The sequence below is a fragment of the Onthophagus taurus genome, chromosome 6, assembly GCF_036711975.1.
Source record: "Onthophagus taurus isolate NC chromosome 6, IU_Otau_3.0, whole genome shotgun sequence".
Classification (NCBI taxonomy): domain Eukaryota; kingdom Metazoa; phylum Arthropoda; class Insecta; order Coleoptera; family Scarabaeidae; genus Onthophagus; species Onthophagus taurus.
In genome coordinates, this window is record NC_091971.1 from 5,994,357 (window position 1) to 6,022,295 (window position 27,939).

A 27,939-nucleotide genomic window follows, 5' to 3' on the forward strand; every position below is an offset into this window, starting at 1 on the left:
GTAATTTAACTGTAAACACATATTGTTTACAAAAGATTTTAAAACGATCAATAATTATTAAGATAATCCCAAAACTATAACTTATAGACCGAGAATTAGAAACATTCGGATTTAGCTGCACGTCTCTCAAGACGGCTAAACCCGAATGATTCTTGTTCTAGGCCTTGTGTTAGTTCTAGTGATAGTGCTAGTGTAAAACTAGAACTAACACTAGAGCTAGAACTAGAAAATATTTTAAGCCGTGCGTCTTCATGAAGTACTTATTGGAACATGGTGAACTTAGAGAATCTTAAGCTAACTTGACAGCTCCTAAGATGTGCTTTTAAGTTGGTAGCCAAACTTTGATACAACCTGGCTATCGTTAAAACGGTTGATTAACAATTACAAAAAAAACATTAAGCTTACACCAACCTAAATATACTTTTAGATTATTTATTAATTATAAATAACAAATATAATAGTTGAGAACAAATTTTCCTAAGAGATAACTTTTCCTTCTTGTTGTTAGTTTGAAATCGACCTGATTGCTAAATCTCTTGATGATTGTCTTTATTCGTGCGATGAGAATAAACTGCATCCATTCAACCTCAACCTAACTTTATAAAGTTAAAACCAAACGAACCCAGTATCGTAATGATTACGATGAGAGGACGAGATGAAAGATGTTGTTGTTGTAGCGATCGTGTGTAGAGTGTCGCAAATCTATTATAACTCTTATGTAAGGCGGATCTGCCTCTTGGCGGCTACCTTATATTGAGGTCAGATATGTTTTGCAACTTCTCCCATCGTATGCTAATAATTCTTATTTCAAAGAAATTATTAAACAGTAAGCATAAGAAATGAAAAAGGTGACAGAAAGACAAATAAAAAAATTGCTATTTAATTGTTTCCAACTTCCTAGAATTACAACAAAAGGTCTCTTTTAGTAGATAGTTGGCGTATCTGAATGGTTAGATGACCTCGAGCTCCTTTTTGGCGTGAAGAAGACGAGCGTCGTACGAAGATCAAGAACGCAGAATATAACTCGATTCTAAAGAAGGCCGGCAATTTAATGGTAATCGGTAAATGGATGTGGATGGTGTTTCGAAGAGCGACAAACGATTGCCATGATCCAAATCTTTAATTTCCTCTGGCCTCGTTGTAATTATCGATTGCCTCTTCTTCTAGAACCTACCAATTCATTTTATCCTTCGTTTATCGAAGCAAAATTGAAAGTTAATCCAGTTAGAAATTTCAAAATTTTTATAATTCAGTTGCATCTTAATTAATAAAAATCAATGAAACGTTTGAAAGGTAATAATCATAAATGATGATTATAACGTTTAAAATCGTACAGATGTGATGTGATGGGCCTTGAACTCGCACGAAGGAGGCTTTTAAAACATCCAGGATATAACATAATCTTGTGTTTTATGTATGTACAATAAGAGTCATAATAATTGTTTAATGGCACTTTCCATTGACTTTGATTTATTAGATTTATATCCTGTTGATGTCGAAATTACAAGTAAAAACAATAAATTCTTTCAATGGAATTAATTCAATAGATTTTATTCTCATTCATTGATTATGAATTTTAAGTTTCGGGGCACAAAACGAAATTTGCCATTCAACACAGAGCTTTTCGTGACAAGAATATTGAAATGTTATAAAATAGAAAGTCATCAACCTAAAGTGTTCTTTTTTTTTTGATAACATTCGAAAGTTTTTTGATTATAATTTAAATGTTGTTCTCGTTATTATTTTAACTGAATTTCTAATCTTTGAAGAGATTTATTTCAATTTTATTATTTTTTTTTATTGCCTTTAGTAAATGAGACCTTGTGACAATGCCGTGATAATCACACGTGATTTGAACGGATGGTACCGATTCTATCCAACCTTGACTGACTGGAAGATGAGCTCTAAAAGGAAAGTACTTTTAAATACATACACAAACTTGGTTGAAAAAACGCTTACGTGCACAGAATCAAGGTTTTAAATTCGATTATTGATAAAACAAATTGTGAAATTTAAAGTTTTTTAAATAAATTTGATAAAATAGTGCTTTATTAGAATGTTTTTATCAAGATTACATCAAAATAACTCCACATATAATGTCTACATCATCTTTACATCATATCAGAACCTGGTAACATCACTGTTGTAGTTGTTCTCATTGACGTAATGAGTTGAATTTCATCATCAACTCGGTGAGCTTCCTTTGAGAATCTTCACGGAATCAATAGGTTTTTTGATACGCTTTGTAGCTGACTAGGTGCTTCCCCTGCGATGTTGAATGTGCTTCTCCTTATGCTTCGACAACACTCTAATCCTATGTCTCATGGACATTTATGGTGCTTGGACCTCCTACGATTATTTTTAGTGTTTTTCCTCAATTTAATGTAATACCAGAAATCGTTAGTTATCTACTAATTGGAGTCAAGAGCTGTCAAGAACCACCAACCACAACATGGAAATGTCAAAATGGATTTGCATTTCACCTAACATATAATATAATAGATCCTAAAGGAAGTTTAAGACTAACAATATTGAAATGAACAAATATTTACAAATAATCTTTGGGAAAAATTAGGTCAATACCACTAACTTATATAAGATTGTTACTCATTGTTGAAAAACAAAATCCCACGCAAAGACCAAACAATTCAACAATTCATTATGTTACGGTGTGGAATACCTGGGAAAATCAGATCGCAAATTGCGAATAAAAGCGCTTTTAAAATGCAACAGACCGAGAGTGTCGCAACTCTAATTGCGGTGTAATTCGATATTTCTCACCGATTACCAATGAGAACTAACATTAAATTTATTTAGGTGTAAACGATAGCATCGCGATTAAAATGAAGTTAAAAAAATATTAAAATCAGATCGGTTATCTGTTTCGAATATAATGATGATAATAAAAATCGCGTCAAAGAGTTCAATTTAAGACTTGATTTTCAATGGGCACAAATTGAAAGAGTATGGTCGATGAAAGAAGTCACGAGTTGTTGTTTGAATTGGGATCGGTATTTGAAATGTCAATGGAAAACCACGATTCGGTCATGATTTGTTGACCTGTTCACTTTTAATACTGTATAATCTTGAAATTATACAATAAAATCAATGTAAAAAGGCGATTTCGCAATGAATAATTTAAAAGGAAATTTATTAAGTCGATTTTTAAATTTAAATTGGGAGACATCTTTTGGGAAAAATATGAAATAAAATAGAATATATAGTTTAGTTGTCAGATAAAAGATGGCGATTACTTTATTTATTTTTTTGATTTTAAAGAATTAAAAAAAAAAGGATTTAAATCCAATACTTTTTATTTTTTTAATTAATTACATAAATGGACGTGTGTACTTTTTAAGCTTGATTGTGCATTTTACATTTGTTCACTTTATACAACTACAAAATTACTATTTATATCATTTTAATATTATGTATAAAAAATTTGAAATACAATACAATTTTTTACTAGAAATACTGGAATGAAATGTTGTGTATGTTTATTAAAATGATTAATTTTTACTTAATTGATGAATAATAATGAATGATGTGGTGTTTCGTTTCGATCGTTTTTGCATTATTAACAATTTCTTTCAATCGATTCAATTCGATTCTGATTTCTAGTCTTTAGTTTACTTAAATAATCAATTACGTTATTATGTACATTTGGCAAATTGTATAAAAATAAGATGTCTACAAATGTAAATATGCGTGACAATACAAAGAAAAAATATGAAAGGAAAATAGCGATTTTAAATACAAAGAAAAGAAGAACAAACCATCCTTTAGTAGTTAACTAGCAATACTTTGGCATTTCCAATTATATAATAATATATATAAATACATCATTTTTTTGTTACATAATATAAAAAAATATAATAATAATAAAAGTATATATAGACTAATATAGAGCGTTTCATTTCACGTCATCTTCATCACTAAATCCAAATCAAAAAGATATCAATCCTAAACACACAAAAAATACGTTTTACTTAACATCAATTAAGAACTTTCCAACCCCGCTTTGACTCAAAATCCTTAATAAATTTATAAACTCCTTTATAATTCAAAAAAAAGTAATCTTACACAAAAGAAAATAAAAATACAGTCTAATAATTATTAATCATGATAAAATTGCAATGCTTCTACGAGCTCCGGGTCCGCCAGATGAATTAATATTGTCCAAACTGGACCATTTCTTCAACCCGTTTTTCAAAGCTTCCGCTGCGTATTTATCCTCCATAACGCGCGACATCGCCTCTAATTTTTGAGCACGATCCTTACTTAATGGTTCACTCGGGAATGATAAATCATTCGCTTCCGCCAATGTACGCAAGTCGAAATAGTATTTCGCGTAGACGCTCGCGGGGACGTTAATATTAAATTGAAGTAATTGTAGGAATTCATGCTCGAGTTCGTTCATGTCTTTTACTGGGATTTCTTTTAAAATTTGACAGTAATCAACATTCCATACTGCTTGATCATCCCAAACTTTTGATGCTAATAAGATTGCTCCTAAAATAAAAATTAATAAATACATTGATTAATTAAACTTCTATAAATAGAAACAATTATTGATTGTGAGGTTAGTTTAAACTTTTGCCAAATAAAAGTGTAAAATAGTTATTAAAATGTAAAGCATCTTAAAGTAATTTAAGAACCTAATTAAAACAAGTATAAATATAAATAAAAAAGATTTCAGATTATTTATTATGTTCAAATCGATTTTTAAATGTCTATTTGACATTTTAAAATAATTGTCATAACCTTAAAAAAATCGAAATTAAAATATTTTTATTATTTAATTAAATCAATAGTAAAAAAAATTAATACTTATTTATATTTACACAATTTATAATAATTTTCAATAATGAATTAAAATTATAAACATTAAATTGATCTTTTTAAATATTTGGGGTGCATTCAAATATAAAATGTCAAATTTTGACAATAACTTAATTTGTGTAAATAGGTTATGTTAAAGTAAAAATTTTTTTAGCATTTTTATTTACCTAAAACGATTCGTTTCCAATTAGATGGTGCAATATCCAATTCGGCGTAAGTTAATAACCTTTCCAAATATACTAAAGTAGTGATTGCACATTCAGCTGTTAATTGTGCAGCATTAAATAAAGTCCTAATAAATTTATATATTTGTCGGTGTTCCGGATTATATTTATCGTAATCATCACTAACACCATCCCTAGTTAATGGATGCAATTTTTCATCGAATATATCAATAGTTCGTTCGGAATCCCTACTCTTAATGTGATAATAAATGGCTAAGGCAATACATTTAACTGTATTTTTTAAATTTGGTTGAGAAACTGTGCTGTCATCCAAATAAATGGTAGAACAAGAGCTGCTTTTTTTTAACGGTCTTAAATCCGCAATTTGGTGTTGACTTTTTCGACGAATTAAGCCATTTTCTATGGCTGTTTTTGATCGCTCCATAAATAAGGTTTTGGCCATGGGATCTTTGGACGGATCTAATTCACCGTCATCAGGTTCTCTTTCACTGATGTGTTGTAGATTATTCGTACTTGTCTCACCTTCTCGTGATTGGCAATCAATTGGAAGGATCACACGGTGTCTGTCCGTTTGGGGACTATTTTTTGAACAACAACTATTTTTATTACCCATTTTTCCTTTTTAAATTTCGTTTGAGGATTCTTTAAGTTGTTATTTTAGATTTCATTTTTGTATTTTGTGTTTAAATAGAACGAAATTAATGTGTTGATTAGATTAGATTAACAAATACATTGAATGTTTTTCTTCTTTTCTATAACACCCACCGAATTATTGTTATTCTCGTCTACGCCTTTCTGTTGAGAAGTGCCGGCCCAAAAAATATTTTTTTAGGTTTTATATTAAAAATTATATCTTGTTCACTGTTGTGGGAACGGTTTCACATCTCACTGGGTTTTTAAGACTTTAAGGGGGTTCTTCGCACCGTGGGGATCACTAAAAAACTTTTTTTTGCCAAGAAAAGTGTCGTATAAATAAAAAAGTTGGTGCACATTCTCTCTCTAACTCTCTTCACCGCACGTTCATCTTTGTTCTTAAAACTCGATGTTTTTAGAATCTTGTGTTGGTTATAGCGCAAATCTAGGAACTTTCGGTTTTATAAACTTAAATTTTAGCACATAAAGGAAATTTAATTAATACGTTATTGTAGATAATAAAGGTGTGATTAATTCTAAATATTAATAAAGAAAAAGTTGTAATTTAAGGATGAATTAAGGAGTTGGGTTTCGTCGCGTTTAGGTGAATTGGTCGGAAAATTAGGTAAAATGTTCATTGGGTCGAAAAACACATCTGTCCATGTTTTCATTGAGCCTAAGTAACAGATCTGAAAGAAAAACACTCTGTTTAATGTAAAGATCGGGTTATGAAATCAATTTTAAAATCATCATTAATAACATTGTTGTGTTTAAAAGCCACCGGAAGTCAATTTCGCCCGTAAACAGTTAATTAATTTCTTAAAAAATTTGTTTAATGTTCTCATCGCCGATTCCATCTCCATGCGTCCGCTCGACCACCTAAATAAGTTCTTTGTTATAAAAAATGGGGTGAATGTGACGTAGTTGTGCGGTTCTTTCGTTCGGTGGTGAATTTCCTCGCGGGTGAAAAGCGAAAAAGAAAAACCGGGGATAACCTACAAAAAAAAAATTCAAAAAAAAGATGGAAATAGACGTAACCCCGGACGTGGTTGAAAAACAATGTAACGGGGGTGTTTCCGAACGAGAACCGGGTCCCCCATCAAAAAACAACGCAAATAATAGTGCAAAAAAAATTATAAATCACGCACTAAGACAACAGGCGAAACGTAGGAAAAAGAATACGACGATTGCGCATCCCAGAATTATTGTTAAACCATTGCCGCCTCAAGAAGAGACAGCTTTTTCGGTTGTAGTGCCTAAAACGCCAACAATGAAAGAGGTATTGGCTTCAATACCCGGATTTAGTATAAAACCGCGAAAAAGGACAAATAAAAAATTATCTACGGCCGCGCAATTAGAACAAACTAAAGAAGGTTGCATAGATTTAGAAACACCTGATTCAATATTAGTTAACACAAACTTACGCGCGCTTTTAAATAAATACACATTCGCCTCATTACCTTCTTTATACCAACAAAAATTAATTCAATTATTACCTGTTGTCGATAGACAATCCTCAATGTCTTCAACAGAATCCGTTCGACTTAACGCCAGTTCTCTAAATAACGAATTTTTTGCTAGAGCTTGCGTTGAATGGCAAGAACGACTTTCTGAAGGAGAATTTACCCCGGAGAATCAACAAAAATTAAAAACCGAAGCGGATAAAGAACGATCGAAATTAGATCCGTGGAAATTAAAACATTTCGAACCAATTTGGGGCGATCGCACCCAAACGGAACCCATAGAAAAACCCAAAATTCCACCCGCCCGACCCCCAATTAAAATAAAATTAAGAAACTCAACGTTAATTAAACAAAAACCACCCCCTGTTGTAAAACGGTTAAGAACCGTAGGCGCTATGACGAGATCTTTAACTAATTACAAAGACGAATTATTACAACAACAAGAAACGACGAAAACCAACTTTCCAATTCCCGATTTATTACCGATTAAAACTCATAAACCACCGCAAAAACCCGAACTTGTTATTACACCCATCACTAAAGAACCTGAAACTAGTCCGGAAATCGGAGAGGATCCTTTAGAAATACATAACGAAAACGTCGAATCTGTCTTAGACACGCAAGACGCAACAATTCCCGGCGTTACAATAATTAATATCAGCGAGACTTTAATTAATAAAGACGAAGAGACAATCATTAGTTGTAAAGAAACGAGCCAAACTAATGTCATAAAAGCTGAGAAACGGCGTAGAAGTCATAGTTTTGATCCGGATGAGAAATCACCGAAAAGGCGGTCGTTAACACCACTTGATGAGCATGAAGAGAAAGGCGTTATTCAGTTAGATGAAATGATGATTGACTCGAAAGATTTGGCAGAACCCGATTTATCGATTCAAAAATTAGATAAAGATGAAACGATGGATGAAAATGAAATTATCGAAACTGATCGTTCTGAAACGAACGATTCAGAAACTATCGATAGAGTGTCATCAGTGACTAATCAATCAGAAATGAGTGATATAACATCCGAAGCTGATAAGTTATCAGAAATTGTTGAAGATCAATTAAATGAGATAAACGAAAAAGTTTTAGACACCGAAAAGCTTATGGAACAATCAATTTCGTCTGATTATAAATTAGAAGTTGAGGTTGAAAAATCCGATAATTTAGGTTATCAAAAACAAGCCATTTCTTCACCAAATAACTATCAATCTAATTCTCTTTATAATAACACCTCTAATTACCAAGATTTAGGAATCGATTTTCAATTGTCCAATATTAATATTCAAAAATCTTCGCAGGAAACTTATCAGAGTACAAATTCAAATTACCAAAACACAGCTATCGTTGATTTTCAAACGACCATTTCAAATTACCACGCTTCAAACACTAACTATCAATTAACAAGTAACGAATGTTTTCAATCGGAACAAAATAATTTCCATAAAACTAATTTCAACCAAAAAGACGACGAATTAGAAACTAAAGTTTCGGAATTTGTTCAAAAATCCGATCCGAGAAGTGCATCACCTAAATTAGATTTAGACGAAACAAGTACTCAATCGTCTAATTCTGAAATGACCACGTTAATTATTGAGACAACCACAAGTTCGGTTATTACTGAACAAGAATCACCTATCTCAAATCAAATACCAACGCAAATTCAAAATCATCAAACTCAAGTTTCATCTCAAATTCAAAATCAAGTTTCATCACAAATTCAAAATCAAGTTTCATCTCAAATTCAAAATCAAGCTACATCTCAAATTCAAAATCAAGCTACATCTCAAATTCAAGGTCAAGTTTCGTCCCAAATTTCGTCTCAAATTCAACCTGAAATTTCCTCTCAAATTCAAACTGAAATTACGATACAAGCTAATCAAAAATTGGAAGATCAACAACCCCAAGAAATCCTCATAAATCAACAAGAACAACAATCCCAAGAAATTCAAATTATGAATAACCAATTACTCCCAAATTCGTTGATTCTTCAACAAGAATCGATTATTTTACAAAAAGAATGTCAGACGTATTCATCATCATCGCCGGATTCGGAAGTTCCAGCAACTGCAAGTGGGAATTGCTTGCAGGTAACCGCTGAAAAATTAGAGGCAAGCGTTGAAGCTTCCGATTTAGTTCTATCGCAGTTTGAATCAAATTTCGAAACTGTTCGGAGTATGTCCGACGAAGACACTGCGATTGAAGATCGTTTTATTGACGCGGAAAATTACGTTTTGGAATCGGGACAAATTTCTATAAGTACTGGATCGCAAGATGGTACTGAAAAGGAAAACGAAGGGATTCAAACAAGTTTGTTTACAGTTGCAAGAGAAGGTAAGAAACAATTTCTCCCACATAAAATGTAACATGTCAATATAATTTGACATTACACTAAAATCTCGATATAACGCATTAATACGGGAAAGGCTGTGTCCGTTATTATAGCCCATTAAAAATATACAATAATCTAGCACTAAATAACAAATAAAACTAGACTAATACTAGCACTAGAACTAACACTAGTCCTAGAACTAGAATCATTCGGGTTTAGCCGTCTTGAGAGACGTGTGGCTAAACCCGAATGTTTCTAGTTTTCGGTCTAGTGTTAGTTCTAGTTTTACACTAGCACTATCACAAGAACTAACACTAGATCGAAAACTAGAATCATTCGGGTTTAGCCGTCTTGAGAGACGTGCGGCTAAATCCGAATGTTTCTAGTTTTCGATCTAGTGTTAGTTCTAGTTTTAAATCCTTCTTTTTGGCTTAAATCCTTCGAATTAAAAAATAGAGTATAGTAAAAAGCAAACTTTCCTATATGCTTATTACCAAATAATTATTATCGTAATACTATGACATGACGCGATGTAATAAATAAATTAAAAATTTTTTTTTTGTTCACCCTGTATAAAAGTGAACATTGTTTATTTTGAGAAAAAAAAAGGTGCTATTTATTGGTGGTCCAAAACAAACAGACCACCACCGCACAAAAACCCAACACAATCATTTATTCTTTTTATTTTTGTTTTAATTAAAACCTATGTTTTGTTTATACTATTAACGATTATTTAATAAACGTCGACTGCAAAAAGCGGTGCGAGTTCGGAGTGGCGATTAAAAAGTCGCTCTGAACGGCAACTATAACAAACAAAGATTGGTAATCAATCCCCAAATAATTTTTTTTATCTTTTTCTAGACGATTGTTGTTGGGACGTGGTTGATTCGAGTACCGAAAAGTTACTGGAAGTTCCCATTCACGCGTTAGGTTCGATTCCGGTCGGTTTAGTTGGCACTGAAAATCCAACTGAGCACGTCGAGGTGATTCCGATGAAAGAAGAACTTGAAGTGCGTCTACAAGAGGGTAATTTCCCGGTTCCAAACGATTGGCAATACTTGAAATTAGACACGGAAATGGTTACAAACACCTTGGAAAGTAACGAAAATGAAACCAACTCGTCGGAAACGAATCAAAGTTACCAACCTTATTCCGGAAATCAAGTTAAATTGGAATTAGAGGTGACGTTAACCCCGGAAATTGTTAGTTCGGATAGTTTGGTGACGAGCACTGTCAGTGGTACGACTTCTTCTGGGGGAAGTAACTCGACAGTAACCCCGGCTATAAGTAAAACGGTAACCACAGTTATCCCACCAACTACAATAGTTTGTTTACCTTCAGCTGTTACTACGTCTCCTGTTGTGAATCCTCCACCAAATTCCGTTACTCAAAATGCATCGTTACCGCGTCAAGGAATGGCACAAAGTTCCAGCGCGGTTCCTTATTTAGCTTTGAGCACCACCAGCCAACCAATAAGAGCAGTACCGACACATTCAACAAAAACCGCCAAATCCAAGACGACCAACAATAACCGCAACAGAAGTAACACAAAACCACCACCTGGAGCTGTTAATTTAGAACGTAGCTATCAAATCTGTCAAGCTGTTATTCAAAATAGTCCCAATCGTGATCAGTTAAGGTGTCAGTTAAAACCACCTCCATCATTATTAGCGGCCGCGGCGGCAAATAACGCTTCAAAGAAAAGTAATAATAATGAAAATAATAGGACGCAATATGGAAATGTGTCCTCAACGAAAGCTGGAAGTAAAACGTTCACCCCACCTTTGCCAGCTACTAACGGTGGTTATCAAATGATACAAGGCGGGAATGGTGTGAAAATGAAAAGGGGCGGAGGAGGCGGGGTGCAGTTTCAACAGAGACAACCAAGTCCACCGGTGGTTGTTAGACATGTTTTTACCTCTGGACAAGGAATTCCTGTTACTATGGCTGTTTTACCGCCTACACAGGCATTGAGCCCCGAAGTGAGTGAGTATAGGGTTTAAAATTAATATGTAGGTGTGTGTTTTTATGTGTAAATTTAATTTGGTTTTTAATTTTTAGGAAAATTTTTTTTTAGTTATAATAATTTATTTATTTTTTTCACATTAAAAAATGAAATAAATTTTTTTTGTTCAATAGGTAGTTGAAGGTTCAAATCAAATGAATCACCACGTGGGTCAATACATTCTCGTCCAAAGAGCGGCTACGGCAACTGGTGGAGGAGATCCTCACGGAGGTGTGCCCCGTTCCTCCAGCGCGCCACCTCTCCAGCACCAAGTGGGAACGATAAACGCAGGCCGACCTTCTCAATTGGTTTCTGTGGGGGCTGCGGCTTCATCCCGTATCGGTAGACCGGCTAGTGCCGATATGGAAACCCATAAAATCCTTAATAATTCTAACCTCAATAATACTATAAACTCCAACAACAACATCGTTCCGGGTCCATCAAGTGACAATTTCGTCCAGTGTCCAAATGCGGGCACGCAAGCTGTAACGAGAAGGCCCCGTTTTCAGCCGCAAAGCGGTGGGGTTTATGGTGTTGATGGCGTCGATAATTCAATTCCGAATTACACGATCATCGGCGCGGCTGAAGGTGGGGTTTTGGTAGATCATCCGGGAGCGCAAATGCAACCACAAATGTCGCAACAGTCCCAACAGATCGTGGTGCAACAGAAACGACAGATGGGGACGATGGGGATGGTGAATGCGGCGCCGTTAATGTCGGGCGGCGTGGGTGATTCGTCTTGCGGGTGTAGCCTGAAGGCGATGGTGGTGTGCAAAAAGTGCGGCGCGTTCTGTCACGACGATTGTATCGGACCGAATAAACTGTGTCGTGTTTGTTTTATACGGTAGGTTTATTTTGTCTTTTTTGTGACTTTATTTTGAATTTTTTTACGTTTTTTTTTATTTACTTTGAGACGATTTCCTGTGATTATTTCTTTATAATTAATTTTTTGAGCTTATTGAATTATTGGTACTGATTTTTTTTTTAATGTTATGTATAGTCTATTAATTCGAGCTTCAAATTTATAGATTGTGTGACAATCTTGTAGGTTTTTTTTCCTTCTGTTTTTTTTTTTTATTAATTTTTTTTTCTTTAAAGGTAAGGTGAGTTTATAAATGTTTATTCACTTCTGGAAATTTTTATTTAAAACCTTTGATATCCATCATAAACTTAATAAGACCTCACATAACCTTAATGAAACCACAACATTTAATAAATATAATATCTCACCTATTCAATAGGAGCTGTTACACCAAATATTGATTTCTCAAATTCGAGGCTGAATTTAGAAAAGGGGAGTAAAGTAAATCTACCAGAAATCTTTAGTGTTTGCGTGTAACAACTCTCCATATCAATTCGCAAATGTAAATCATCTTAACAAGTAGATAAACGCGTTGTCGTTTGTGCCTGAGATTGATCTAAAATGTATTTACATATCTCGGTTGATTAATCTCAGGCAAGAGACCAAAGACACCAGATGTTTACCTTATACAGCGATTTATAACTGCACAGCGAGATGGGATGGATAAATAGTAAATATCTGTAGAGGTGGCATTAAAATTAATCTTTATTGTACACAAGTATTCCGTCCCCGCAGTATTCGCCCAGCGGCTAATACCTTCGAAGGATCTTCAACAATTGCCGTCCTTACTCTCAATCATCTTTGCCCTGGCCTAAAACCCTCTCTTTTCCTCCTTTATCTCCTCGGCTATCTTCTCTATCTTCCTACTCCCTCCTCTTTCTCCTCACTAAATACTAGGATACTTAGGGCTTCAATTACTAGTCGGCGATAAATTGGCCACACTCCTCCAGCTTGGGAACCAGTGATATTCATTGTTGCACTTTGTATAAAAACTGATCCAAAAAGCTTGTGTTGCTTTGTATCCATTTTTGAGTCTTATTCCTAATGAGACTTCATAAAAGAAAGGCTAAAGGGTAATGAAATGCAGCAATGAAACTCTTCTCTAGAAAACTATGGTAAAAATGTTATTTTTGATGTTTTATTTCTAATAAAACCTAACCAACGCAACTCAAAATTACAACTTTAACATTCTATTTAAAGTATATAAATTATAAACTCATCTTACATTATATTCATTAATTTATTATTGGTAAAATATAAGCTAAATATTATTAAAAAAAAAAGTGAGGTTGTGATTCCATTTCAATTCCCAAATAATTATTTTTCTCCTTATGTTTAATTTTCATTATTTCGTTTAATCATTGGATTGTTAATTTTATGAATCTCCCTTTTATTTTACCAACGATAATAATATAATTTTAAATCGTTTTCTTTTTGAACACCGACTAAAGTAGTGGTTAAAGATTAACGGAGAAAATGAAAAAAAAAACGGTTATTGTTTGTAGCGTTTAAGGAGTACACTGAATAAAAAGGTTAAATGAAAGAAAAGCAGAAAATAAAAAAATAATGTTCACGTCATGTTCACGTTCGACTTTGTATCTCGCTGTTTATAGGCCATTTTCGCGTAAAATATAACATAAAAATATATTTAAAAGAAATTAAATAAGGAAAAAAAAATACTCTACTAACCGCTGTCGTGTAATTTATTGTAATATATTGTCTATTTCATCAAGATCAACGATTATTAAAAGAAATTAACGTTATTAAAAATTAATAATAATTAAAAATTCTGAGGGTATATTCACTTTAATTATTATAATTTAATTTTTTTTTATTATTTAAAATGGTTGTGATTCTTTGTTTAGAAACAAAAAAAAAAAGAAATTTTTCGTTTTATTAATTTTTTAAACACTTTTATTTCGTTCATTTCTCATTTTCAACACTTCACTCAACACTTTTCTGAAAATGAAACGGTGTAAAAACCTACCTCAGGTGTCTAAGAAGATTAATTAAACGATCTTTATTGATTAATATTCTTTTTAATTAATTTAAAAATAAATTTAATATAAAAATAAAATAATAATTTTTGGATTTATTGTATACAAACATGGAAATAATGTAAAGAAGAAAACCAATTTTAATTAAAACGAGGGTTCGATTTTAAAACGAAAAATTGATCTCCTAGAATTTTTCTTTTTTTAAGATTGATTTCGTTTTGAAGAAAGTGTGTAAGCTCTGGACATTAACATTAGTTGTTGCTTTTAAAACAGAAAAAAAATGAAACGTAAACGTAAAACAAGAAGCATTATTAGGAATGTTACTCGATATAGGAAAAAAAGCGCACGTATGGTGTGTAGAGAGTTGCATTATTTTCGTAACCGAAATACGCGTTTATAATTATTATTTATTGTACAGTCATTTTTTTTAATCAATAATAATAACGGTTATTATTATTATTATTAATAGAATTTAGAACTTTTTCTTTGATTTATTCAACTCGGAATGTATTTAACGTTTTTATTTTTAGGTTCTTGTAAATATTGTAGTTTTATTTTGTATGCTGTATTTCGAAATATATATATATTATTTCAAAATGGAAAGAAATGTTTTTATTTATTCTTTTTATAAATACTTTTTATTAAATACAAAATTATTAATAATATACCGGGAACTTCATATAACTCACAATATACAGGCTGATTCTCAATCTATACGCATAAACGGAGGGATTTATTCCTCAAGACAAATAATGACTAATAGATGAAAACAATTGTAGTAAAAGTTTTTTAGTTTCCTAAATCGGCGTGATGGTCCAATGGCCTGGTCACAGTGGTCGCCCGGCCTCAATCCTCTTGATTTATACTTTTCGGGTCATTTAAAAAGCATAGTGTACGCACGGAAGTTAATACTCAGCAAAATCATATACATGCTGCTGCCCAGACAATCCGCCAACACCCTGGTTTAGGTCGCGCTAGTATGAGATCTTAGATTCTGGGAGCCCAATTGATAGAAAATATGGGAAATAACTTCGAACACTTGCTGTGATGTTATTTTAAATGTTCTATGTATTCTTGATTTGAAAGTAAATATCACGGATATCTATGAAACAGAAAATCTTTTACTACTAATTTTTTCGCCTATTAGTCATTATTCGTCATGAGGAGTAAATACCCAAATTTATGCGTATAGGTTGAGAATCACCCTGTATAAATGCAGTAACCTTAGGTACTTACGAAACAACTGTGCCCTTGCACTATCCCACATAAAATACAACATAGTACAATCATTGGGTAGCTTTCCAAAGGAAAAGTTTTGCTTAGAAAAAAGTATGATAACCCGTAGTCTTTTCTAGGTCTAGTGTTAGTTCTACTTTTTGTTCAATAATAATATACCACAATCTAACGATAAATAACAATTAAAACTAGAACTAACACTAGACCTAGAAACATTCGGATTTAGCCATACGTCTCTCAAGACGGCTAAACCCGAATGATTCTAGGTCTTGTGTTAGTTCTAGTGTAAAACTAGAACTAATACTAGAACTAGAAAGTATCGGGTTTAGCCGTGCGTTTGAAGATATTCACGGGTGATCAAGTTGACAGACTAATAATAATTATTTGAAACGTAAAAATTTCAAAAAACGTTAATTTAATTTATTTTTTTAGGGCTTTCTAAAGGTTTGACATTAAAAAAAGTAAACAAATTCCTTTTTTCATATGATTTAAGCATATGTAAATTAATTTTTGTAAAAAAACATGACGTTTCATAAAATTGACATTTAATTTTGACAAGTTGTTGTGAGGCTTGGTTGTGAAGTTGGTTACAGTTGGTAACATTGAATTTGTGTCACATTGACGTTTAAACTTTATTCAAAAATGTATTTAAAAAAATAAATTTATGGAATCAATTTCAACACGAGTCGTGAACAAAATATAATATTCTACCCATATATAATCAGCTATTATTATTATATTATATATATTATATGTATATATAATAGTAATAATATACTATTGTATACGCGTGTTCCGTATCTTCCGCATCAGAGCATTATACGGTTGTAGGATACATTATTCTGAAGCGATCTTTATAATAAAATTTTTCCGAAATGTTTATAATAACCGCACAGGACTTGTTTTTCCTCCAATAGCAATTCAAGAAAAGCTACGCTTATCTTTGGATGAGCTATCAGTTTGTTTTATACACGTCTGAAGACGCTCGGCTAAACACAAAACTATCCAGTTCTATATCTGAGTTTATGATAAAAATGGGTTTAATCCATCTTTTTATAATTGGATCTGATTGGAGGCACTTGAATTTTTAACATTTTCTTCTATACTTCGAGAACGAATGGAGATATCGAAATGCGATTTTCACTAAAATTTAGCAAATTTTATAGTGACTCAAGTAAATGGTAACTTGCTAAACACTTCGGATTAAACAAGCTTACAGCCTGGGTGCGTAGTGTACTGTATTCCAAGCGGAAATATTTGCTATTGACATGGGTGCTAAAATTTTTCTTGAGAGAGGGGTGAAGAACATGACGCTCTGCAGGCACTGCAAGCTTTGAAAACGGTGTCTACTCTGGTTAATGAGTGAGTTGTGATAACAGACTTTTTCTGATCTGGATCCCAGGTCACTCTGGGGTTGCTGGCAAGAAACGGCAGATGAGTTAGCACGAGAAGGCAGCGCTAAAGCGGTTGTGGAGCCAGAGCCAACAGTTTATATATCATTTGCGATGGCCAAACATAGAATTGGACTGTGGGCTGAAAAGAGACTTCGCCTACTGTGGACCAGTTGTCCTGGAGTGAGATACGCTAAGTTGTTTATTAACATCGCCACTGTCAAACTCGGGAATATTTTAGAACTTGCGTAGCAGCCTTTGTGCGGTGGACGAGGAAATTTGTTTTAAATCAAGCTGTCAAATAAAACTGTTAACGTTATAGCGGTCGAATACAAACTTCAAAATAATTTCTAGCTATTTCCCTTGTCCACTTTGCTGATAAGGATTTTTTCCCAAAATTCTAGGTATTACCATTGTAGAGATACAGCCGGTTCACTATCTGAACTTTTCATAGCTATAATTTCCAATAATCTTAATTCTTTTCTTCATTAAAATATTGCTCGCTTAAATATAACTCTTAAAATAATTTCTATTGTTCTTTATCGATTAGATTTACACCCATTTGTTTATCAAAGATAAACTTTATGACTCACAACTTGTATTAGTGCGATTTTAATGATAAATTTTGGACATAAAAAAATAAAAATGGGCAATAACATTTCCTGTTTTTTTTCTCTTTTATTAACAGTTTTGATGTTACAAAAAAATTCTTGATATTTTTTCATTTTGCACTGTTCATTTTTTTAATTCAATAATTATGCATCTACATAGTTTATCGTTTTTAGTTGTAACAAAACCACATCTTTAATTAATTTTTTTTTTAATAATAATAAGAAAAAAAGAACCATTTGAAATACTCCAGAAATTGTGTATAATAATATAATACATTGTTCTACATATTTTTTAATCAATTTCGTTTTTAAAAAACCCAAATGTTTCTATCGCGACAAAAAATAAACGAAAAAAAAATTAATAAAATTAGTTTAAATTTCCGGTACAACCCGTACTTCTACAACATCGATAGTATTATTATCATTACAAAGTAAAATATAAATATCCTTATTTAGAAAGAAGCAGGACAACTTTTTTTTGTTTTAAACTATATAATAATATATATAGAGAAAATTTAACTATTGATGGGCGCATTGTATCCCCGGTCCTCCATGCATGTGTTCTTCATCGTCACTGGCGTAAGCTTCGCCCCTTCCGCTACTTGTTGCTCTTTCATTTAAATCGTAATCCATCAAATCTACATCTTCAACATGTTCCCCAACTGGTTTTTTAAAATCTGGTCTTGGAGGTAGTAAAGTCTCCAATAATTTCAATTTATTTTCAGATGTAAAGTTCTTTTCTGGGAATTTTATATCAAAAGTGACGTATAAATTTCCTTTTTCGAATGGATTTTTATAATGGGGCATTCCTTCACCGACAACAGCCTTAACATCACCCGGCTTTATAACTTGACCTGGAGGATGTTTTACCACCAAATCTCTTCCATCTAAATGATGTACAACAAAACTAAATCCACATAAAGCCTCTGTTAAATTTATTGTGTAATTAAAGTACAAATCGTCACCATTCCTTTGGAACTTTTCATGTGATTTTTGTTGAAGTATAATTACCACATCTCCAGGTTCAACATCCGGTTGTTGATCACCTTCTCCGCGGAAAAATATCTTTTGATTTTCTGTCATACCTTTATCAACATGAACCTCTAATATTTTAGTTTCATTACAAACTTTTTTACCATGACATGTAGGGCAGCGATCTTTTTCATTAATAACTTCTCCTTCACCTTGACAATCGGAACATCTTGATTGCATTTGTTGGGTCATACCAGGGGCTAATTGACGATAACTTACTTTTACCCCACAACCTTTACACGTTCGACATGGTTGAACAGCTCCTGTTTTACCTCCTTTTCCACGACATGACGCACAAATAACATTTTTACTCAACTGTAGTTTAGCTGTTTTTCCATTATACATATCTTCCAAAGACACTTTTAAAGGATGAATCGTATCTTCACCCCTTTGTCTTTGTCGTCTAACTCCAGGTCCAAATCCGGGAAATCCACCAAATAAATCACCACCAAAAAGATGAGAAAATAAATCTCCCCCAAAACCACCTTCTTGGGCTCCTTCTTGCATTCCCTTCAACCCATATTTATCGTAAACTTGGCGTTTTTTTGGATCAGAAAGAACTTCATACGCGTATGATATCTCCTTAAATTTATCACCAGCTTGTGGATTCTTATCAGGGTGATACTCCTTGGCGAGCTTCCGGTATTGCTGCAAAAATAGAAAATATTAGGTGGTAAATGATGATTACGTCAATCGAACGAATTTAAAAACTCCACACACGTCGGTTTTAGTCGCAACAACGAAAACTACGACCTTGACAATTCCGGATTTCCTCGAACTCCGGGTCAAAGCCGCATGGAAATTTACTCGTGAAATTTAGCAATGTCACGCGAAACGCACCTTTTTAATTTCGTTATCAGAAGCCGATCTGCTAACTCCGAGTATTTCGTAGAGCTTGTTGTCTGCCATCTCTCTAAACAAGGAATGAAAGAGTTCGGTACACGGTGAAGTTTCGCACGGCTACTGCTAATATGAAGTCATTACCAAATACTAATCATCAAAAACCCTGCTTTTAATAACACCGTTTTACACTTTAAACCAAATCTTTTGATATCATCACAACGAAAAATTAATTAATTTAAAATAATTGATTAAAAACGTTTTTTATTATAATCCAAATTCATCGATTTAATGGATTTATAGAGAAATTTTTGTTTCATTGTAAAATACGTTGGTATTGGTTGTAATTGACGTTTTGAAATGTCAACAAAAAAATACTCATCCAACGTAAAATCGTTAAATATCCCAACTTCTAAACATTATAAAATTAAAATTACTAAATCAATATGAGTTAAAACATTATTAAAAACAATATATACGTATAAAAATACTTTAGTATTTATATATGCTTCAAAATATTTAAAAAAATATTTAATACATAACTAATTTTACAATTTCATCATAAAACGGAACTGGTGCCATCTATGATAGCGTCAAATAGTTTCTTTTTTTAGGGTGGTGGGGTCAAACTTCCTGTTCGTTCCCTCTTTCTGAACGTTAACTCGAACGAAGTCGTTCATTTCTAGTTTTATTCCGGTCATCTTAAGCCGTTTTCTTCGTTAGCTGTTTTAAAACAGCTCGAAGATGAGAGCGAAGGTAAATATTAATCATATTTTACATCAATTCATATTAATTTTGTTAATTCCGACAATTCATATATAACCTAACCTCAAACGAATTCTTGCGTATTCTTTATTGTAAACGCACATGTTTATTTTTATTTTTTCGGTTATGTTTAGTGGCGTAAGAAGCGTATGCGAAGGCTAAAGCGTAAGCGCAGGAAGATGCGTGCGAGGTCCAAGTAAATTGACTTGAAGGTGAGTTCAAAATTAATTTAAACATTTTTAATGTGCCCCCTTAAAATGAGTGGTTTTACCTGATTTGGGGTGACTCTGACTTGTTTGAAGGGGAAAAATATGGGAGCGATTTCCACCTGCTATGATTAAATCATATCATGAAAGCAGTCTAAGGTTGCCCGACAAATTTTTTAGTTTGTAAAATATTTTGATTCTTACTTTGAAGCTTTTATTTAATAAGTATGTTTTTATTTTAGGTACTTCATTCCCTCATGGTAACTGCATAGGTTAGACTGGAAGTTAATTCTGAGTGTTTGAAGTCTCATGTTTTTTATAAGTTCTTTAAAAATTGTCATTGGTATTCTCAGTGATGAATCAAAAAAATAATAAAAATATTTAAAAATGTAATTTTTTGTACTTGGTCTTTTAAATCCTTTTACAATGAACCTTCCTGGTGCAAATTCATGTTATAAAAAGGTCTTGTGGTTATACATTTCCTAGATAATTAAATCTTTTCCAAATTGTGATCAACCCAGCTATTTGGGAAGAAATACCAACCTCTACATAGTTAGTTTTTATGAGAACTAGAAATGAGCTATGAGCAAATGGGTTTAAAAGTTATATGGATTTAATACAAAAAAGTAAATAATAAAGTTAGGATAATTAATTTTGAGGTTAATAACTTTTAACTAACGCCATCTTGTGCCCGATTATTAAGTTAACGGTCGGTTATCTCCTAAAGTAAGATAGCTCAAGGTTTATAGAACATAAGGTTACCTCATTCCCTATGCCTCTGTAGTATCGATTATTACCCCGCAAATTGACGTCACTGGTTCGATACAGTCAGAATAAAAGATAGCCTATACATGTGCCTATACGTGACAACACGATGCGAGGTTTAAATATTTTATATAGACTGTACCACAGTATAGGTGGTGTTGTGTTGTTCATAGAACCAGCTACGTCACTGACCCACCTTGCCTCTCAGAGGAGGAGAATCGGTATTGGGTAACCTTATGTTCTATAGACCTTGAGATAGCTAGCAAAAAATGTTAAGATGCAAAAGCTTTAGTGTCTTTTAAAATTTATTATAATAAAAACAAATTGAGTATATAGGGGCAATCAAAAACTTATGACAAAACAAAGTTATGTTTTCTTTGATGGAACACCTGTATATTATTCCATATTTAGGTTCATCTCGAAATTCTAAACAAAATTCGTGTAGCACATCATAAACCTAAACTTAACCGTTTTCGAAACCCTCTCATGGAATGGACATTTGCAGGGAGCTTTTACACAAAGTTAGACTATCCTTGTGGACTTGTACAGGGTGGTTCAAATTCTATGTTCTAATAGGCTATCTCGGAAACTATAAGAGTTAGGAAAAAAGTATGTATACACTCTGTATCTGAAATACACGGTGTGTGTATGAATACAGGGTATTCATATCTGAATATACAGGATGTTCCATTAAAGAAAACGTAATTTTGTTTCGTCATAACTTTTTAACTGACCCTAGCTATCTCACTTTAGGAGATAGAATAAAATTTTAATCTTCCTAGGTTAACCGCTATATGGCAATAACAAATATGCGCCATTAAAGTCCCTAGATTATCAAAGTACCGCGGTTTGTCGCCATTTTGGCCGGAAAGTCAAGCGGGAAATTTAAAACTACGTCGTGGTCTTTTTCTCGTAGTACTCCGAAGAGTCGAAAGCCCATCTTACTGCTATTTTTGCAACTCCAAAGGCAACAAGACGGCATTATTTTTGGAAATAAGTGGTAACATGCACTGACAAGCTGTCAAACCGCTTGTCATCAAACAAATTGTTGAATTTTTACCTGTTTTACCCTTGTTTATAGATATCAATAAATAGGAGTTTTACCTTTTAACACGTTTATTGTCACGCATTTTCAACGAAATCTCTCATAATATATCCAATAAGCTTCATCCAAATATGAGTGACTATAGGTAATCATAAGAAATATTTTTTTAAACAATCAAACCATTAATACCGTTTTTCATAATAAAACCAACAGAAGAAAATGAAAAAAGCTAGCTAAAATTGTTAATTTAAAATTTTATCTAACTTTTTTATGGGGTGTTATTTTGGGGTTGATTTTATGGGCGTCACGACGTCCAGCACCGTTTTCGCTCAAGACCGCATCTCTTGCAACGTGACTAGAACCCCACGTGACTAATCCAAGCCAATCGAAGTCCCCCGTTCACTTAAATCACGTTGCAAACGATGTGGATGCATGACTACGCGACCTAATCCCAACCAGAAGTAATCAGTTTCCCATTAGATAAAGGTATCGAACCGGACATTAATCCAAACTTAAATTAACCAAAAAAAAAAGTGTTTCATAGTGAAAACTAGTTTTTTATTCTTCCTATATTTCGAACTATTATAAAGTAAGTGGTGATTATATAATTTAAAAAAATTTCAAATATGTTTTATTAATTATATCTTTAGTAATACAAGAAGTCATCTTTTCTTCATTATTGGAAGAAATTAATACAATCCGCGAACATATATTTCTTTAATTTAATTTAAAACGATGAGGACTTGTTGGTATTATATCATTACATGAGTGGGTTGAGGATAAACTCTGGGCAGAGGTCGGATGGTCGAGGCCATGGAAAAGGTCACGGACGAGATAAGCACATGGTTCATTGGTTTCGTAAAGGTTTAAGACTTCATGATAACCCCTCTTTAAGGGAAGGTCTTAAGGGTGCAACTACATTTCGTTGCGTTTTTATCCTCGATCCATGGTTTGCAGGTTCTTCAAATGTCGGAATTAACAAATGGAGGTAAGAAAAAAAAAACAACTTATGTAACTTTATTATTTATTATGGAACAAATGGTATTTGTAATTATGTATTAGTTTCCGCGTTTTACTTTCACGGTTGATGTGTTATGTAATTGACCGAGAAATATAAAGTTCAATGGTAACAAGTACATTATTTTTTTATCCAGATTTTTATTGCAATGCTTAGAAGACTTAGATCGAAGTTTAAGAAAATTAAATTCTCGTCTTTTTGTGATTCGTGGTCAACCTGCAGATGCACTTCCAAAATTAGTCAAAGAATGGGGAATTAATACTTTATCATTCGAAGAAGATCCAGAACCATTTGGAAGAGTTCGCGATCATAACATAACAGCCCTTTGTAAAGAATTAGGAATAACTGTTATTCAAAAAGTTTCGCATACGCTATATCATCTTCAGCATATAATTGATCGAAATGCGGGAAGAGCACCATTAACATACCATCAATTCTTAGCGATTATTGCTTGTATGGCACCTCCACCTTTAGCGGAATCACCAGTAACGCAACAAACTTTAAATGGCGCTACAACACCTATTAGTGAAGACCATGATGAAAAATATGGTGTCCCAACATTAGAAGAATTAGGTTTTGATACTGATGGACTCCTTCCACCGGTTTGGCAAGGCGGGGAAAGCGTAGCTTTAGCTCGTTTAGAACGACATTTAGAAAGAAAAGCTTGGGTGGCTTCATTTGGGCGTCCAAAAATGACACCTCAATCACTTCTTCCATCACAAACCGGTTTATCACCTTATTTAAGATTTGGATGTTTATCAACGAGATTATTTTATTATCAATTAACTGACCTTTATAAAAAAATCAAGAAAACTTTTCCACCTTTATCACTGCACGGACAACTTTTATGGAGGGAATTTTTTTATTGCGCCGCAACAAAAAATCCAAATTTTGATAAAATGATTGGAAATCCTATTTGTGTACAAATTCCTTGGGATAAGAATTCAGAAGCCTTAGCTAAATGGGCCAGTGTAAGTTATATTATTTACTTTATAATAACATACTTTTTTCTAATTTCACCTCAATTAATAAATTTCATTTATAAAATAGGGTCAAACTGGTTTTCCATGGATTGATGCAATAATGACACAATTACGAGAAGAAGGTTGGATACATCACTTAGCCAGACATGCAGTTGCTTGTTTTTTAACGAGAGGTGATCTTTGGTTATCATGGGAAGAAGGAATGAAGGTATTTCTTTTTTATTGATTAATTCTTTATTAAAATCTTTATTTTATTGATTTTAGGTGTTTGAAGAACTACTTCTAGATGCTGATTGGTCGGTAAACGCTGGAATGTGGATGTGGTTATCATGTTCAAGTTTCTTCCAACAATTTTTTCATTGTTATTGTCCGGTTAAATTTGGTAGAAAAGCCGATCCGAACGGTGATTACATAAGAAAGTATCTTCCAGTTTTAAAAAATATGCCAGTACAATACATTCATGAACCTTGGACGGCTCCCGAAAATGTACAAAGAGCAACAAAATGCATCATTGGTAAAGATTATCCTTTACCTATGGTAAATCATGCAATCGCAAGCAAAATTAATATTCAGCGAATGAAGCAAGTTTATCAACAACTCGCAAAATATCGTAGATTAGAAACCGATTCTTGTAAAATGCAAGGAAATTTTAAGGATGGTTATCAAGCTCAAGTTGTTACCGTTGGAAATCCAGATAATTTAAATGATGAATAAGTTATCAGATCTTAGTTATTTAGTAATTATGTGTGTATCTAAGTGTGTTTGCAATGTATAACAATAAAATTGTGTATTAACGTTTAATTTATTTAATTTTTGAATTTGGCGCCATTTTTTAAGTTGTCAATTTGACGTTTATCTGTTAACCTAATCGATAATAAACACCTACATTTTTTTTTAGAAAAATTTATACGAAAACGTTAACGTCAACAAATCTACAAAGAATACGACTTAACATATTTAAGGTTAATTACACAATAAGCAATAAATTAATATTGGTGTTTTTACCGACAAGAATTTAAAACAATAAATAAAAATGGCTGCTGTTTCGCTGTAAATTTGACAGCTACAAAAGGAGTGTTTAAAAACCAACCCGATTTTAAGGCGTTTTAATTTAATTTTACACAATCTAATTAAAACTAACTCGTAAGTAAATCACAAATTGATAAATGAAGCGAAAAGTTTCGATATTAAATAGGAAATACCCCGGATATGAATCACTGTTATTTATCATCTTTTTTAACCTTACTTTTTTGTTAGAGTTCGGGCCCCTTGAATCTATCAAAATGTCAACAGGACCTTATAATTACTCTTACATCTTTAAATATATTATAATCGGTGATATGGGTGTTGGGAAATCGTGTTTACTTCATCAATTTACAGAAAAGAAATGTAAGTTATTTTTTTTTAACCAAATTGATAAAGGATCTAATTAATGATTTTTATCTCTTTTAGTTATGGCTGATTGTCCACATACAATAGGAGTGGAATTTGGTACAAGAATTATTGAAGTGTCCGGTCAAAAAATTAAACTTCAAATTTGGGATACCGCAGGACAAGAAAGGTTCCGAGCTGTAACCAGATCGTATTATAGAGGTGCTGCTGGGGCTCTCATGGTGTATGATATCACCAGAAGATCCACTTATAACCATTTAAGCAGTTGGTTAACAGACACGAGAAATTTAACTAATCCAAGCACTGTTATCTTTTTAATTGGGAATAAATGTGATTTGGAAGGTCAAAGGGATGTTACTTATGAAGAAGCAAAACAATTTGCTGATGAAAATGGGTTGATGTTTGTTGAAGCTAGTGCTAAAACGTAATTAAAACAAATTTTTTTGTAAAATAATTAAATTAACCATTTTTTGTAGAGGTCATAATGTAGAGGAGGCATTTTTGGAAACAGCAAAGAAAATATATCAAAGTATTCAAGATGGTCGTTTAGATTTGAATGCTGCAGAATCCGGGGTACAACATAAACCATCTCAGTTACGCAGGAATAATTTATCAAGCGACCAACAACCAAATAAGGATAATTGCGCTTGCTAGTCGCTGAATTAAGAAAAAAAATTAATAAAATCCTAAAAATATTTGATTTAAACCAATTTTGCACCTATTTAAGTTAATTCTTTTGCAAATTCACTTAAGTTTAAGGGTCTGGTTTGACTCAGTGACTATTTTTACTAAATAAAAATAAAATCGATTATTTTTTACACACTTAGAAAGAAATCTATTCAAATATAATGTACACCCTATTAAAATTTAAATGAAAATTGTAACTAAGTATTCACTAAGTTAAAAATAATTTTTAGAATAAAAAAGGATAAAAATTTAAGAGAGAAATAAATAGTTTTAAGTTTTAGGAGGGTTGGTTTTTTTATATTAAAATTGCATTTTTTTTTTTTTGTTGAAGCATTACTTTTTTCCTTAGCATTTAATTACAAAAATAACCTGACCTATTAAAATTAATAACAACAGATTGAAAAAGAAAATTAACAAAAAATATTTTGAGGGAAATATTAACACAAAATAAAATGTTAAATTATACATAATTAATATTAATTAAATTAAATTTAGTATGTTTGCTATTATGAGATGCAGTGCTATTATTCCGTAGATTATACATTAAAATTGTATGGAAAACTTTGTAAATGAAGAGATGATATTAAAAAATTAAAATAATGGACTATGATATAATAGTTGCAAAAAACAACAAAAATATGCTTCTTATTTGTTAAAATGTGTACAAGAAAAAAAAACTTAATGATTTTGGAATTAAATCAGTTATTTAGAAAGCAAGTTTTAATGTGAATTAAATTTGTATGTGATGATGTATTATAAAGATCATATATAAATTAATAATAAGAATATTAATAAAGTATAAGTTATAATTGTTTTTTTCTTTCTTTTTTAATTGCTAATAAAAAAGTTTTAAGATACACAACTAAACCCGAATGTTTCTAATTCTAGGTCTAGTGTTAGTTTTAGTTCAATTAGTTTATGCAACATAGTGATATTTTATGCTAACTAGCGCTACCTATCACCTACCAGTTGTCTTAAGAGAGGTACAGCTAAACAAAATGTTCAAAATCTCTTGTTGTAGTTTCGTCTAGTTTTCTTCTCTTCGCTTGTAATTCATTACTAACAGAACTGTCGCTGTTATCACTTTTGATTATTAATTAAAGTATCCTCTTTTTAATGCAAAAAGCCGTTTTGAAGAATCACTTTTAGTTCTTGAGAAATAAATTTTTGAAATGGTCAATAATTTTTTCGTTTTGCATTTTTCGCCGATTCAGTTTTAAAAATTCGTATAAAATCCATTTCTTGGAATATGTGCATGAAAATTTCCCAAAGTGTTAATGATAGTGTCCTCTTTCCAATGAATCAACCCGTTTTGAAAAATAACTTTTAGTTTTTGAGAAAACAATATTCGAAGTTTTGATCAAATTTTCGATGTTGCAATTTTTATCGATAACTTTCAAAATTCGCTATAAAATTAATTTCTTGAAGGATCCTTGTGGAAATATCACCAATTATTAATTAAAGTATCCTCTTTTTAATGCAAAAAGCCGTTTTGAAAAATCACTTTTGGTTCTTGTGAAAGAAATTTTTGAAATCATCGACAATTTTATCGAATTTTGCAATTTTCGCCAATTAAATTTTAATAATTAGTATAAAATCGATTTCTTGGAATATGAGTATGAAAATTTCCCAAAATGTTAATAAAAGTG

At 32.3% G+C, this 27,939-nt stretch overlaps 5 protein-coding genes and 1 long non-coding RNA gene across 8 annotated transcripts; 4 read left to right on the forward strand and 2 right to left on the reverse strand.

Annotated features, from left to right (window-relative positions):
* Positions 1 to 3,296: 3,296 nt before the first annotated feature.
* Positions 3,297 to 6,072, reverse strand: LOC111427969 (cyclin Y). Its single transcript, XM_023063350.2, has 2 exons — positions 5,010 to 6,072; positions 3,297 to 4,512 (listed from the first exon to the last, which is right to left on the reverse strand). Exons 1-2 carry the CDS (start codon positions 5,638 to 5,640, stop codon positions 4,121 to 4,123), a joined length of 1,023 nt encoding a protein of 340 aa, XP_022919118.1. The 5' UTR covers positions 5,641 to 6,072; the 3' UTR covers positions 3,297 to 4,120.
* An 83-nt stretch (positions 6,073 to 6,155) lies between these two features.
* LOC111427968 (Additional sex combs) lies at positions 6,156 to 13,854 on the forward strand. Of its 3 annotated transcripts, XM_023063348.2 has the most exons (4): positions 6,156 to 9,457; positions 10,317 to 10,742; positions 10,797 to 11,437; positions 11,595 to 13,854. In XM_023063348.2, the coding sequence occupies exons 1-4, from the start codon at positions 6,682 to 6,684 to the stop codon at positions 12,306 to 12,308; spliced, it is 4,557 nt and encodes a 1,518-aa protein (XP_022919116.2). In that variant the 5' UTR covers positions 6,156 to 6,681; the 3' UTR covers positions 12,309 to 13,854. The 3 variants fall into 3 exon arrangements, with proteins under 3 accessions (XP_022919116.2, XP_022919114.2, XP_022919117.2); XM_023063346.2 differs by having other exon boundaries at positions 10,317 to 11,437; XM_023063349.2 differs by having other exon boundaries at positions 10,317 to 11,441; positions 11,595 to 11,687.
* Positions 13,855 to 17,973: 4,119 nt separating this feature from the next.
* LOC111427867 (dnaJ homolog subfamily A member 2-like) lies at positions 17,974 to 19,559 on the reverse strand. Its single transcript, XM_023063216.2, has 2 exons — positions 19,430 to 19,559; positions 17,974 to 19,237 (listed from the first exon to the last, which is right to left on the reverse strand). The coding sequence occupies exons 1-2, from the start codon at positions 19,496 to 19,498 to the stop codon at positions 18,077 to 18,079; spliced, it is 1,230 nt and encodes a 409-aa protein (XP_022918984.1). The 5' UTR covers positions 19,499 to 19,559; the 3' UTR covers positions 17,974 to 18,076.
* A 318-nt stretch (positions 19,560 to 19,877) lies between these two features.
* LOC111427843 (uncharacterized) lies at positions 19,878 to 20,410 on the forward strand. Its single transcript, XR_002707988.2, has 2 exons — positions 19,878 to 20,185; positions 20,329 to 20,410. It is a non-coding gene; the product is annotated as an uncharacterized lncRNA (long non-coding RNA).
* A 438-nt stretch (positions 20,411 to 20,848) lies between these two features.
* Positions 20,849 to 25,012, forward strand: LOC111427875 (cryptochrome-1-like). The gene is made up of 5 exons (XM_071197057.1): positions 20,849 to 22,799; positions 22,861 to 23,198; positions 23,365 to 24,199; positions 24,279 to 24,419; positions 24,476 to 25,012. The coding sequence occupies exons 2-5, from the start codon at positions 22,975 to 22,977 to the stop codon at positions 24,923 to 24,925; spliced, it is 1,650 nt and encodes a 549-aa protein (XP_071053158.1). The 5' UTR covers positions 20,849 to 22,799; positions 22,861 to 22,974; the 3' UTR covers positions 24,926 to 25,012.
* A 69-nt stretch (positions 25,013 to 25,081) lies between these two features.
* LOC111427876 (RAS oncogene family member Rab14) lies at positions 25,082 to 27,102 on the forward strand. Its single transcript, XM_023063230.2, has 4 exons — positions 25,082 to 25,354; positions 25,469 to 25,600; positions 25,664 to 26,027; positions 26,080 to 27,102. The coding sequence occupies exons 2-4, from the start codon at positions 25,495 to 25,497 to the stop codon at positions 26,255 to 26,257; spliced, it is 648 nt and encodes a 215-aa protein (XP_022918998.1). The 5' UTR covers positions 25,082 to 25,354; positions 25,469 to 25,494; the 3' UTR covers positions 26,258 to 27,102.
* The last annotated feature ends 837 nt before the right edge of the window (positions 27,103 to 27,939 follow it).